The sequence below is a fragment of the Anser cygnoides genome, chromosome 1 (assembly GCF_040182565.1).
Source record: "Anser cygnoides isolate HZ-2024a breed goose chromosome 1, Taihu_goose_T2T_genome, whole genome shotgun sequence".
NCBI classification, from domain to species: Eukaryota; Metazoa; Chordata; class Aves; order Anseriformes; family Anatidae; genus Anser; species Anser cygnoides.
Window position 1 is genome coordinate 37,111,130 of NC_089873.1, and position 15,085 is coordinate 37,126,214.

Sequence of the window (15,085 nt, forward strand, 5' to 3'; positions counted from 1 at the left end):
AGCACTTGCACAGGTTGCAGAGCACTTGCTCTGTGAAGCCATGGCCCAGCTGATAGGTGGAGAAGAGAATTATCTGGACTCAGAGTTGTAATACCTTTATTTACAAACAAAACTTAATGGGAACGTTTCAGTTTCTTTAGAGAGCTAGTGGCATCTGCAAACAGAGGCTGATGTATATGGGATCAAAGATCTTGAGTGCTGGTAGAGGGCTTCCATAGCGACTGATCAAGATTTGTGCTCCCAAAAGCTCCATTAACTTCTGTTAGAGTGAACACCATTTTCCTCCACAACCCCAGAAAGGGTTTTGTTTCCATTCCTCTGTAATGAAGCTCTGTCCATGGAGGCCACGTGAATTGAGAAAGGGAGGATCTGTGCTGGAAGCAGGACTCCTGTACTTGGGCAGTGCTGGGATGATGTCTTTTTTTCTACGTGTCTGTAGAAAGCTTTGTACCTCCTGATCCTGGTCTTTGATGGAAGTCCTAAGCATTACTACAACTAAGTAGTAAAAGATATGTAAAAACTTATTTATAAACATGATCTCACCCCTGTAGTGCTTCCCAGCCCAAAGCAAAGGCATTTTCTAGTTAGACAGTTTTCAAACTGATGATTACTTTTCAGTCAAAAACATTTACGTGTTCTGTCTGTGGATAAATCTTGTCTTGGGGAACACAGTATTTTAGTTTTCATTAGTTATGTTAGGGGCGTTAAAACCTTGCTGTTTCTGAAATAGCAGTTCAAACCAAACAAGCTGGTAATCCGCACTGTAACATTCAATTTCTATGCTAGATGCTAAGCAAATAATTAAATTCTAATAAGGGAAGAGCAGCTGTTTGAGGGCTGGGAGCCTGCAATCAAGTGACCTCTTTTCTTCTACAAATATTATCTTAAACATGACTACAAACAATAACTGTCAGAAGTGTAGTTCTTGTTATTCTTTTTTTTCATATATTGCATTAGTCTTTTCTGCTGATTTGGTGATTTGATATTTAAAATGACCACGTGACATCTAAGCAGGATTCTGGTGTGTGAATGCTGGCCAAGACGTGCATTTACTTTCCATCATTTAGCAAGGTAAGGGAACATTTCTTAATTCTTACACATAATATTTTTATGTAGGCCTCTTCAGTGATTTCTCTTACTGTGTCCTTTACAAAAATAGTATATTTAATTCTGTACTTCAGTGGAGACAGGAAATTCCTCTGACAAAAAAAAGGTATTTGGTATTTGAGATCTCACTTCAATTAATGTGTGTTTTATTTAAAACACACTCCTCTGTACATATTTTATTGGTCATAAAAGCATTGCTGTGACTTCTGTGCCACCTGTTAACATTAGAATTTATGCAGTTTACTACTTGGTTAAATACATTGTTGCTATAGCAATGCCTTCAGGACATGTCTTTTACCTTGCTCACCACATGCAAATATCTGCTTAAGGTAACTGCACATGATCCCCTTTACTGCTATAGTCAGTGCATAAATGAGTGAAATAAATTGATGTTCACTCCATGTCTTCCACCCCCCCCCCCCCCACACTGTATTTCTGTATTTCCTTCATCAGGACAACAGTGATCACTGTGTTCCTGAAATGGCAAGGAGGACTTCAGAATTAATTTATACAGCTGTACCTAATTAGAAAAGAAAAAGAAAAAAAAAAAAGAAAAGAAATCTGGATGCTGTTGTTCAATTCCAGCACCCTGTAATTTCACAACATGAGAAAAACCTTCCACTGATTTACCTGTCACTTTTTTTCTAATTAAGATCTAGTTAGAAGCATTTGGGACATGCAACACTTCTTCAAGCTCTTTTCCTGCTGGCTATAGTTGTGTCCTTTTAGAAGATCGCATACGTGCTGTACAAAGAATTAATTGTGACAGTAGATTTCAGTTAGAGGTTAACCCGTCTACATTTTAGTATTCGTACATAGGTGTTTAAACGTGTGTGAGTTGCCTACGCTTCCCTTATGGTCTTCAGAGACCTAGTCAGTATCTTGCTTCCATTGCTTTAACGTAGAAAGCTCTTCACAACCTACTCTTCTCCGTTATCACATATTTGTCATTTCCTGTTCGATGTTCAAGGTTAGCTCATGCCTCCTCCCTGCATCCTACACTTAGCATTTTAAAACAAGTACCTTCTTATTTCTCCCTGTGCTGGTATTTACTTGTAGGTGTTTATCCATGTTGAAGTTCATTAAAACCTAATCCCTCAGCCCTCTTACTGGCCTCATGCTACGTCATTGTCCTCTTTCAGATGTGTCCCTTGGTAGTCCTTTTTGCCATGAAGTCTACAGAAATGCAACAGCAGCTCCTATATTAAGACTCCTTCTGTCGTGCTTACCAATACAGTCTTGCTGTTTGCATGTGCTCCTCCATATGCTAATATGTTTTCTTTTCTCTTATTTCTTCCTTTTAAAGCAGGCAGTCTGTCTTTTGCTGTGCTTGTACAGCACCTACTACAATAATGCTGCAGCCCAGAATTAGAATTTATGGGCATTGGAGTGAACAGAAACAGCTTTAATAGAATATCAGGCTTACTCAGTTGTGCAAGTTTGTTTCCCTCTGTAATTGGCATAATAAGGGGAATTAACTTACTCCTGTCCTGTAATCAACTAGTATTATATTTAAAACTCTTTTGTTTCTTACATGGATGGTTCTGAGTTAAAAATCTTTGCCTTGTCCTTTCAGTGCAGCCATGAAACACTGTGTTAAGGTAGAGGTTTCCAAATCACATCTAGCTTGTAACATTTGATTTTTTAATTTTTTTTTTTCTCCTGAAAATATTTGAGGTGTCCTCGATCTGTGGCATATGCTGTTTACAGAGCATGAGTCGGTTCCTACTTCTCAGGAATTCTTTCAGTTCTCTCCTGTTATGCTCTGGGAACAGTCATGTCTTGGAACAAAATAGGCTGCTCTTTGTACCTGGCCCATTGGCACTGGTTGCTGCCATTTGTTTGCTCAGTGTTCCTGCATTATCAGCAAATTTAATTCTTCCACCTCAAACAGTTTTGCCTAGAAGCTGCAGATGCTGCAGAATATGAGCTTTTTAATGGCGTGATTGTGAGAGATGGTTACACAGCAAGGAGAGTTAATAATTTGTGGTGTATAGCATTTGAATGTTAACATATCCATGGCTTTCAATGTGATTGTGTTGCAGGGACAAGCTCACGAAAACCTTACTGCTGTGTGGTTTCCTGAAGGGCTCAGGAAAGTAGGGTCTTGGTACTCCACTGGGTTGTGCATGGGTCTGGGGAGACATGAGCATGCAGTTTTGTTGTTGGCCTTAGTGAGCCCTGGTACCGTACAGATGTCTTCCTGTGCATCCCCTGTTCATGAAAACAGCTACGTCTTTACAAGTGGAGATGGTTAAAGGCAGGTTCAAGGGGGTTACAGCTGTGTCAGTACTTTTGGTACCTTTTTTTTTTTTAGCAACCTGTGATGCTTTTGAGAGCTTTCACATTCTCACCCACATGATCCTATTGCATAAGCATCTCTTGTGCCACCTTGAGAACAACATATGAATTGAGGGGTTTGCAGCTGACCTTACCTGCACTGATTCACTGCCCGTGAATGTGGTGCCTCCCTAAATGGGAGACTGGTCATCGCAGTTCCATCCTGGTGTCCTAGAAGTTTCTAGAAAGTGCTTTCACAACTGGTTTGCAAGTGCCTTCGTTACAGATAGGTGATCTTTCAGGTCTTTTCACTGATGATGGAAAAGTTTGGCATACTTCTTGGGCATACTTAACTGCCAAAAACTTCCTTACTGTGTTGTCTGTTGTTGAAGGGGAAAATAAGTAAGAACGGTGTGTGCAGTCTAAAGGAAGAGGTAGGACTGGGCTAGAATTGGATTAGTTTCTCAGTTCTGCTGCACACTTCCTGAGACTAATCATTTAAGTCTTGGTTTTCCGTTTCTGATAATCATAGATGTTATTTCCTATCCTTGATACAGTTTATATTTGCAGTGAACACCTTGGTAAGCAAGTATGGGCTCTTGCTCTTTTTTCTGTGATGTTTAATAAATGGATTAAAAACTGGCTGGGTAGCCGGGCCCAAAGAGTCGTGGTGAATGGAGTTAAATCCAGTTGGAGGCCGGTTACTAGTGGAGTCCCCCAGGGCTCAGTGCTGGGGCCGGTCCTCTTCAATATCTTTATCGATGACCTGGATGAGGGCGTCCAGTGCACCCTCAGTAAGTTTGCAGACGACACCAAGTTAGGTGCGTGTGCCGATCTGCTCGAGGGAAGGAAGGCTCTGCAGGAGGATCTGGATAGGCTGGACCGATGGGCTGAGGCCAACTGCATGAAGTTCAACAAGGCCAAGTGCCGGGTCCTGCACCTGGGGCGCAACAACCCCAAGCAGTGCCACAGGCTGGGAGATGAGTGGTTGGAAAGCTGCCTGGCTGAGAAGGACCTGGGAGTACTGGTTGATAGTCGGCTGAATATGAGCCAGCAGTGTGCCCAGGTGGCCAAGAAGGCCAACAGCATCCTGGCCTGTATAAGAAGCAGTGTGGCCAGCAGGTCTAGGGAAGTGATTGTCCCCCTGTACTCGGCTCTGGTGAGGCCGCACCTCGAGTACTGTGTTCAGTTTTGGGCCCCTCGCTACAAGAGGGACGTCGAGGTACTCGAGAGAGTCCAGAGAAGGGCAACGAAGCTGGTGAGGGGTCTGGAGAACAAGTCTTATGAGGAGCGGCTGAGAGAGCTGGGGTTGTTCAGCCTGGAGAAGAGGAGGCTCAGGGGCGACCTTATCGCTCTCTGTAGGTACCTTAAAGGAGGCTGTAGCAAGGTGGAAATGGGTCTCTTCTCCCACGTGCCTGGTGACAGGACGAGGGGGAATGGGCTAAAGTTGCGCCAGGGGAGATATTTTACCATTTTTAGTCTTTTGGTTATGTTTAGTCTTCTTTGTGCAGATCATAAGAGAGCCAGTGAAGCGTGTGCTTTCCAGGAGTCCTGGATCTGGGTTGCTGAAGCTCTGTGCACAAAGCTGCGTCCTTTTCTTTAATCACAAGGTTGCTCTGCAGCCCCATTTGTGCTGTTGTTCCTGTCACCACCGCATCTGCTGACGCTTAGTCTTCCTTTCTTGCTGCACATCTTGAACCTCATTGCAGAGCAGACAGAATAGAAGTGGGCTGGTGAATGGGGAGGTGTAGGGTAAATAGAGTTGTTTTTTCTGTGTCGAAACCTGGTGATGATCATAGGACCAATCACCAGAAGGCAGGTTGTGACAACTACGCGAGTTATACTTGTCATCGAGGATTTCTTATGAAGTATGCTCAGGCCCTAAAAAGGCACAGTTAGCAGGTGGTGATAAGACTGCAGAGAGATACCAAATGAAGAGGAAAAGTTTTTCAGAAAGTGACTGTGTTGTGTGGGAGGGAAGAAATGAACTGCAGGGGAGAAAAGCAAAGTCTCAGGCTGATAATTATAAAATATCTGGAGGTTAAGTATCCGGGTTGCCCAAAACTCTTCTCTTTTTTTTTTTAATGTATTTTCTAATAATTTGCCATCTGTTTTGCCAGTAATTATAGATAAGGACTTGTGAACGTGGCCAGCCTTCTCTGCCTTGGTGGATCAAACTAGATGCATGATGGCTCGTGACATCTTTGGGTTCAAATTGTTGCTTTTTCCTCAGCTTGAAACTGATGATTTGTCTGTGAGCTGCAGTGTCTGCCCTTTGAAATTTTCTTGTTGTTGAAGACTGTTTACAAATTAGTGGTAAATAGGGCAAATTTATACAAGCTGCTGACATGCAGTGTCATGCTTAGATGTGTGCAAGTCCAGGGAGTGGGACAAAGCTTGCCTTTCCGCTGGCAAGTTAGAGGCTTTGGCTGATGGGTGGTTAAAAACTGATGCGATCCACTTTTCTAGAAGCTAGGTTCTTGCTCTTTAGATATGCATATGTATACATAATGGGAGACTTATCCATGTCTCCAAAATCCATTTGTGCTAATGATCCAGTGAGTCATCAAACCCATTAGTATGTTTTGGCTTGTTCATTTTGTGCACTAAAGTGCATTTTTGCATTTTTCTTACAAGAAATGTTGCATTAATTGTCTGGCACGTGGGCAATTGTCCTTAATGGCGTGCTGGTCCTTGCAGGTATCCGTGTCCTCAGTCACGGAGTGATTGTCCTGTTTGTTTCTGGTTTTCAAAGACTGACAGGATGACAAGTAGGAGAAACAGCAGTAATGAGGACACTGAATTCTTTGGTTGTACCAAAGCAGCTGGTTATCCCCATCAGTTAAATATGGATGTCTTTCTTAGAGCTGATTTGTTTAACAATTGAAGGAAGGATATGGCTGTGTTCGGTTTGGTGGGATGACCAAGTCACTGTCTGGATAACAAGAGTGCCTCTTTGGGCAAGTCCTGAAACATTGGCCATGGCTGCTGAGATTTTGGCCAGCGGTGCGTAGTGTTGAGTTACCCAGTCTTGAAATGATCAAAGACTGATGTGGGGCTGTTTGTGTATGGCGCCCAAGGAAGAGGAGAAAAATATTAGATTACACGGTTATTTCTGTAGTTAAATATTTCTGTTACAGTCCCATTGGTACAATCTGTACACCAAGGGAGATTAATTTATTTCAAATTTGATGCTTTAACCACTAAATCATCATCTCCAGCTGGCACTGAAACAAAGTGATTTACATCATCTACATCAGCAGGGAAGTGTCACCTTTGTTAAAAAAAGAACCACCGACACACAGACTTAATTATCTATTCAGAGTGCAAGCTAGCAGCTCCAATGTGGTGGCTTTTCTGCAGAACTGAACCAGATATTTAAAGAGGCATGATCAAAATCACACTTCTATGAAAAATTAACGGTAGCTTCTAAATATAGATATAACTTTTTTTGTGTGTGTGTCTTTTATATAATTGGCTTTACTGCTTATCTGTTGCCAGCTTTCTCCTGCCTTTGTACTGCAGCTGATAAACATCTGTTTAATAAAGGAGCGAGGGGCTGTGTCACAGCTACAGCTGTCGGCGGGTGGACTCGGACTTGTGGCAGCTCGCTCTTTGAGCCTGACCAGCGTGACGTGATAAATCCTACTCGCCTTCTGCAGCAGCACCGAGTGGTTTAGCTCATCAGAGCTGTCAGTATTTCGAATATTTTCCTTGATGATTTCCTACCAAGCCCTTTTAAGATGCTGTTAGGTCGCGTGCAGGTGCTTGAGAATGCACCCATAATTTTGTCAGCTAGTTTGGGGTGTTTTTTTTTTTTTTTTAAGTGTGTTGGCGCACGGCGCCTTGTCACTAGCATTAGGTGAGGCTTGCGGCTCAGATTCCCAGAAATGGCCGTGAATTGGGTGGAGGAGGTCCCCAGCCCGACCCCAGCCAGGGGTCCCCTTGCCGGGTGCTCACCCCCCGGGCTGCAGTGCTGCTGCTGGGGGCCCCCCGCCGCCCTTTGTTTCTGCAGCCCAGGTGCTGCTGGAAGAGGAGGAGGAGAAGGAGGAGAGGCTGCCGGTTTTCACGCAGTGATGCTAGGATTGGGGGCGGGAGCAACTCCTTTTTTTTTTTTTTTCGCCTCTTTTTCTCCTCTCCTCGTCCTCCCTCTTTCCCTTCAGCACCTCCGCTGGGCTGCCCGCGCCGCACAGAGCCGCTGCCGCCCAGCCCGGCCCGGGGCTCCGGGCCCTCGCCATGCCCCCAGCCCTGCGCTCGGGGCTGAGGGAGCCGTGAGCGGTGCCCAGCGAAGCCCCGGCGAGGAGCAGCCCAGCCGGGCCGGGCACCCATGCGGCAGGACCGGCTGACGGGCTCGCTGCGGCGCGGCGGGCGATGCCTCAAGCGGCAGAGCTCGGGCGGCGGCGTGGGCACCATCCTCAGCAACGTCCTCAAGAAGCGCAGCTGCATCTCCCGCACGGCGCCGCGCCTGCTCTGCACCTTAGAGCCAGGTACCGCGACCCTAATCCCCGTAAGCCGCTTGGCCTGGCTCGGCTCGGCTCGGCGGTGCGGGCGGCAGGGCCGGGAGCAGGCGGCCGGGCGGCGATGGGCGGCCCGGGTAGGCGCGGCGCGGTGCGGGGAGGCGGCCGGCGGCAAATGGCCGCCCCCGGGCCTGCGCGGGGCGCCGCTGGCTGAGGCCGGCGGGCAGCGGGCGGAGCGGCCTCCGGACCCGCCGGGCTCCGCTCCCCGTCCCGCAGCGGCCGGTTCTGCCCTCCAGCTGCCCCCTTGTCGCTCCTCGGCCCGCTGCTGTGCCGCTGGGCTGGTCCCCGCCTCATGGCGGAGCCCCCTCCTGCCTGCCGCCCAGCCTTTGTCTGCGGTGCGGGGCTGACGGGCTCGCCTCAGCGCCACGGGCTTATGAGGGGCAGGAGCCCTGCCAGCGGCTGCCGTGTCCCGGGGAGATGGGCTTTGGGCTCAAAGGGGGATCCTTTTCGGCTCGGGGGATCCTTGCTGGGTGGTGGTTGCTTCCGTCACAGCGTTGGATCCTTTGGTTTTTAGTGGAAATCCGGGTTTATAATGTCAGAGCTGCCACTCGGAGCTAAAGCGTTGTCAGGTCTTGCCTAATCCTAGGCGTACTGGAAATATGTGAGCTCGAGGTCTTAAAAACTAACCTAGAGCAGTGCATGGAGGTACATACGGTTCATTTCCCATTGTACTAGCACTCGTGTCCAAGATGGCTTTTGGAATTGTGTTGTGCTGACTGCTTCTGTGCTCGAGATTCATTTGGGATGCTATTATTGTCTCAGGTTTATTCTGGTGTAGGTTTATAGCACTGCTGTTACTGAAAGGATTTCCTGACTTCTGATTCTCACAGACCCCTGTAGTAGTCTTCCCGTATTCCAGGTAATGATATCTGGGTAACGATGTTCTTAAATGCTCCTGTGAAGACTAGGATAGACAATGAGAGGCACAATCACGAATGCCATAGTCCTAAAGCTAGGAAATCCCCCTGGGCTGGGCTTTCCACATTGTTCAGTGTAAGTTAATAGGGATGACATCATTCGGGATACATGCTTTCACAGTGCTGGAGAGAGGGAACCTAATGAGCCCTTAAAAAAAATATAAGCTTAATGAAATTTTCTTCAGGTTTTCTTAGTATCTGTGTCAGCGTATGTTTGCAGTGAGTTTTTGTGGACTGCAGATTTTGGATGTGTTTTGATATATCCGAGTGTGCTCTGGTGGCAGCTTTGGCTGCTATTTCTGATTTTGCAGGTGAAAATGTATATTTAGAGAAAAATTACAGGGTGAGACTAGGAGTCTTTCTGGTTCTAAAACAAGCAACAATAAGGTAGTAGTTCACGTTGCCATTTTTGTCCCCAGGTTTGGACTCCCACTGCACAGGAAGCAGCTCTAGGCCCTTTTCCTTGTTTGTTTTCAATAAAATATTTATTGGTTTTCCATGGGAGACATTTCAACGGCTGCTTTTAAGTACCAAGAACCTGCAGCGATGTGCTTTGTAAGTTGGAAACTGTGGCTCGTATACGTGCATCAGAACAGATCATCTCCCTATGACTTTCCTGTTTTAGTATTTCTGAAAAAAATATCTGAGACTTCAGCCCCATCCTTTTGTTTACCATAGCTGAGGATCAGGGACTTGATTCTTCATCCAGGTGCTTGGCTGGATGGTTTTCTCTGCTTTGGTGGCTTATTATGTGGTTATGTGCCCTGTTTTGGTCACACAGTGGGTGTCTGTTAGGGTTTGGGAATCCTAGGGGTGTAATGTTCCTTCTTTTAGCCCTTTGTTGTCAGGCTTCATGGTGCGTTTTTCATGGGAAAGCTAACGGGTCTGGATTTTGTTGTGTTTTGTGTGTGTTGGTTGTGTTTTTTGTTTTGTTATTTTTTAATTTCTCTCCAAATAGCTTTTCTGCAGTTGTTTCTGGTGACCTGGCTGCAAGGGCATTGAACAGGCCATATTTGCCATCCTCCTACCCTTCAGAAATATGATCGGTGCCGTTAAAGACAACAAAAAATCCTTTTACAAATACATCAACGCGAAACGGAGGACTAGGGAGAATCTCCATCCTTTACTGGATGCGAGGGGAAACCTAGTTACTAAGGATGAGGAAAAGGCTGAGGTGCTTAATGCCGCCTTTGCCTCAGTCTTTAGCGGCAATACCGGTTGTTCTCCGGACACCCAGTGCCCTGAGCTGGTGGAAGGGGATGGGGAGCAGGATGTGGCCTTCGCTATCCATGAGGAAATGGTTGGCGACCTGCTACGGAGCTTGGATGTGCGCAAGTCGATGGGGCCTGATGGGATCCACCCGAGGGTACTGCGAGAACTGGCGGAGGAGCTGGCCGAGCCGCTTTCCATCATTTATCGGCAGTCCTGGCTATCGGGGGAGGTCCCGGTTGACTGGCGGCTAGCCAATGTGACGCCCATCTATAAGAAGGGCCGGAGGGCAGACCCGGGGAACTATAGGCCTGTCAGTTTGACCTCAGTGCCGGGGAAGCTCATGGAGCAGATTATCTTGAGGGTCATCACGCGGCACTTGCAGGGCAAGCAGGCGATCAGGCCCAGTCAGCATGGGTTTATGAAAGGCAGGTCCTGCTTGACGAACCTGATCTCCTTCTATGACCAAGTGACGCGCTTGGTGGATGAGGGAAAGGCTGTGGACGTGGTCTACCTTGACCTCAGTAAGGCTTTTGACACCGTTCCCCACAACATTCTCCTCAAGAAACTGGCTGCTCGTGGCTTGGACTGGCGTACGCTTCGCTGGGTTAGAAACTGGCTGGATGGCCGGGCCCAGAGAGTTGTGGTGAATGGAGTCAAATCTGGTTGGAGGCCGGTCACTAGTGGAGTCCCCCAGGGCTCGGTACTGGGGCCGGTCCTCTTTAATATCTTTATCGATGATCTGGATGAGGGCGTCCAGTGCACCCTCAGTAAGTTTGCAGATGACACCAAGCTAAGTGCGTGTGTCGATCTGCTCGAGGGCAGGAAGGCTCTGCAGGAGGATCTGGATAGGCTGGAGCGATGGGCTGAGGTCAACTGCATGAAGTTCAACAAGGCCAAGTGCCGGGTCCTGCACCTGGGCTGCAACAACCCCAAGCAGAGCTACAGGCTGGGAGATGAGTGGCTGGAAAGCTGCCTGGCCGAGAAGGACCTGGGAGTATTGGTGGATAGTCGGCTGAATATGAGCCAGCAGTGTGCTCAGGTGGCCAAGAAGGCCAACGGCATCCTGGCCTGTATAAGAAGCAGTGTGGCCAGCAGGTCGAGGGAAGTGATTGTGCCCCTGTACTCGGCTCTGGTGAGGCCGCACCTCGAGTACTGTGTTCAGTTTTGGGCCCCTCGCTACAGAAAGGACATGGACGTGCTCGAGCGAGTCCAGAGAAGGGCGACCAAGCTGGTGAGGGGTCTGGAGAACAAGTCTTACGAGGAGCGGCTGAGGGAGCTGGGCTTGTTCAGCCTGGAGAAGAGGAGGCTCAGGGGCGACCTCATCGCTCTCTACAGTTACCTGAAAGGAGGCTGTAGAGAGGTGGGGGTTGGTCTGTTCTCCCACGTGCCTAGTGACAGGACGAGGGGGAATGGGCGAAAGTTGCGACAGGGGAGTTTTAGGTTGGATGTTAGGAAGTACTTCTTTACCGAAAGGGTTATTAAGCATTGGAACGGGCTGCCCAGGGAGGTGGTGGAGTCACCATCCCTGGAGGTCTTTAAAAGACGTTTAGATGTAGAGCTTAGGGATATGGTTTAGTGGAGTACTTAGTGTTAGGTCGGAGGTTGGACTCGATGATCTTGAGGTCTCTTCCAACCTAGAGAAATCTGTGAATCTGTGAATCTGTGCCAAACAACTGTACCTTTGTGTATGCTTGTGTTTGTGGAGCTATTTAATTCGTTTGTGTTCCTGCCTACACGGGTTAATAATTTTTTTAGGTATGAAGCATCAATTGAAAGTGACTGACCTGGAGGTGATGCGTAATATGTCAGATGACACCGTGGTCTGTCTGGTTTGGTGGAAAAGGGCTGAGTGGTACTGACAGTGCTTTACAGTCCATGAGAGTAGGAACTATTGCAGCATGTATGGTACATTTCTGCCATGCGGAGGAGTTGGAAAGAAAAGTTCCTGCAAAGCCCCAAGGGGTCAGGAGTCTTCTCTGCAAAGAGTGCCTGCTTATGTAGTGGAGAGGAATATGGGACAGAGGTGGAGGGTGGACAAAAAGGGCAAATCCAGTGAAAATGGGTGCAGAGGGTCCGTGGCAGGGTTGGATAGGTGTGGGGTGCTGAGTGGGGGAGAAGGTGTTGGGGAATCCAGTTTTGTGGGGAGAGGGCAACTGAAAGCAGAGATAACGGGATTCACTGGTAAGATGTAGCACATGAGGGAATTTAGGAGAGAAAAGACTGGATGGAGGAGGAGGAGGCCTTCATCACCAGCCTTTCCCCAGATTAAGAGCGGATGGAATGAAAAGGATGATGGGACTGACTGCAAAAGAAGTACATGAAGGGTGGGGAATGTGTTAGGAGAGGGGGAATGATGGGGGTAGGAGGGTTTGGGAAACCAGGAGAGCTTGGAATAGGGATACCCATTCATTTCCCTGGGGAAGCTCTGAAGTCCAGGGACAAATCCAGTGAAGAGTGCAGAAATTGCACGTGTAGAGATGTCTCTTGTGTCAGAAACAAGTAACAGGCAGTGGGGTTTGATTTTGGGAATATTTCTGACTAGCAACTGGGAACAAATAAGGGGCTACAGACTCCATGGCTTTGTGGAGTTACGTGGTTATAGTGCATGGCCTGACCAAGAGGTTTCTCATCATACGGCAGAGACCTAGCCGCGTGGACTAGTGTTACCACATGATGTTAGCCTTATTTCTAGTAATTTTCACATCTGTCTTAATTGTCAGCAATGATATGATAAACTTACATGGATGGAAATACAAGGGTCTCATCTCAGTCTGATTTAATCAAGAGAAAGACAGCTTATCTGGTGAGCTCCCTTGCCGTGATGTTAAGTAAATGATAGACACGTTCCACCTTACTGGGAGGTTGTATCTGACCGTGCTTGACCTTTTGCAGATCGGGCTGTCTGCTTGCATCTTCCTTAAAAAGTTGGCAAGACAAAGAGAGTTGTTGTTGCTGAGATCTTTAGATGTCTTAGAAAACTGTGAAGTGATTAATATTTGGCTGTTGAGTTGGAAATAAGTACGTGATTAACGTGGAAGACTCTTGCTCCTTTGCTACCAAGCAGTGTCAGGTAATTGTTACCTTAACGAAAGGAGTTCCTGGTCATGACACTGGTTTGTATGTACTGGAGATTTCTGGTACTTACACTTACACTGAATTGCGTGGGAACGAGAGTCACTTTTTCACATTTACAGCAAGCGTGATATGATTGCGTCTTAGTAGGTTACCGGCATTGTTACACTGTTCTGAATTATTATGAAGAGATTTATATATCAGGTGTCCCTGCTGAGTGCCGTGGACTTATGGGGTAGAATACTAATAAGCAGTTACTTCCAGGAATTACTGTTAACACTCGAATATTTTTCAAGACATTTCTATTATGGTTTGAAGCTTTTATTTTTCTAAATCTGTCAAGCGTGTCTTCTAAATCTGAAGCAGGGAAATGACAGCACCCATCCCCAAGTCTCAATGATGCAACTAAAACTCTGAAATTCTAAACAATACTTATTTTTGTGTGAATTTTCTTTCTTTTTCCTTCCCCATGCCAAAACAAAAGCAGCCTTGAAGGAGAAAGCTTCGTCTTTGTATTTATCAGGCAGTGAGGTTTCTACGTTACTTATTGCCACTTTTTAAATTACAGTATACAAATCCTGAAAGACATTTCATATTTCAGAACTAGCAAATGCCACTACAGTTTGGGTTTTCACAGACTCCCAGGCTTCAAAGTACTGAGTATTACTGGTGGGTTGATTAGCGTGGATTTTATATACTTAAATCTTGCAGGATTAAAGTATTGTTGCGTGGTGTTGTGTGGGGTTTTTGTTTGCTTTTTAATATGACTATTTAAATATGTATGCAAAAATGGTTAGGGTTGATATTCTAGGAAGACCGTAAGTTATGCATGACATAAATATGGAGCAATACAGGATACTGAGTTACGGAGGGAAAATACAGACAGGCTTTATTCTTTATGCCAGAAGCTGGGGGAACGGCGGGATGCGCTGTTCAGAACCGGAGCGCTGGACAGCGGCAGCTGAAGGACCAGAGGGTTGTGGAGGCAAAATGGGTGCTGTTAAGCAGCCTGACAAGTGTTGCTGTTCTTTGTGCTGTGGCTTACCAGATGCCCTAGTCAGCATCCAGCGTGGGCCTTGAGATCCTTGTAGTCACGTATTTTAAAGCGTATCCGCAAATTTTCTATATAAAAACTAACGTAATCTGCTCTTACAGCCAAAAAATAAAGTAGGTTAAATATTTGACATCCTGAGCAATACAATAGTTTTAACACCCCAAAGTCAGAAATTAATATCAAGTGTTTTAAGGTCCAGAAGTTGACGTAGATGGAAAGCACCTCTTTGTATATCTTTTTCAGTGGTAGTTTACAGTATATCTTTTTGTATATCATTTCATATGGTAGTTTGTAGTGTCCTAATATGATTTTCAGAACAGTGAAATACCAGATTTTTTATTTTATTTTTTTTAGTTAAGTGAATTGTGCTGAACTACAGCATTAATTTGAACAGGGCACAACTGCATTTTAAAAATGTTTTGTCCGTGTACTTTTTAAAACATGCCTAGAATCCACTGTGAAAACAAGAATTAGCAGAAACAGGTGAAAATGTAATTATTCAAACACATCTAGTTGAAATCTCATGTTCTTATTTCAACTAGATTTTTTTTTTCTCCTTCTGAACTAAATGAAAATAATGATCACGATTATTTTTCCTTTTTGTTTCTAGGGGTTGATACGAAATTGAAATTCACTCTTGAGCCATCTTTAGGTCAAAATGGTTTTCAGCAGGTAATTTGATTCATTTTTCTCTGTGCTTATGAAGGACTGGGCTCTCTTCAGTTGAGATACTTACCCTAGTTCAAAAAAGCATCTGTCGTCATGTCAGCATGTTATTCGCTATTGCATGAAGAGCTGTTCTGTTAGTATTTGGAAAACACAATAGGTTTTAATTGTTTTCTTGGTTATCTCCTACATCTTTGTATTCTAGAATATTATTGTTTTCTTAGATCATTAAGTAATTAATCTATATTTTCCCTGTAAGT

At 45.9% G+C, this 15,085-nt stretch overlaps 1 protein-coding gene across 4 annotated transcripts in view; it reads left to right on the forward strand.

Annotated features, from left to right (window-relative positions):
- Positions 1-15,085, forward strand: part of TBC1D30 (TBC1 domain family member 30) — a 53,949-nt gene that overhangs the window by 13,981 nt on the left and 24,883 nt on the right. For 2 of the 4 annotated variants that reach the window (XM_048065333.2, XM_048065334.2), the window contains exons 1-2: positions 7,573-7,874; positions 14,770-14,831. In XM_048065333.2, the coding sequence (XP_047921290.2) occupies positions 7,715-7,874; positions 14,770-14,831 (222 nt within the window). In that variant the 5' untranslated portion in view covers positions 7,573-7,714. Of the gene's footprint in view, positions 1-7,572; positions 7,875-14,769; positions 14,832-15,085 lie in introns of those variants that run through there. The other 2 variants (XM_013195943.3, XM_048065332.2) reach the window with 1 other exon arrangement.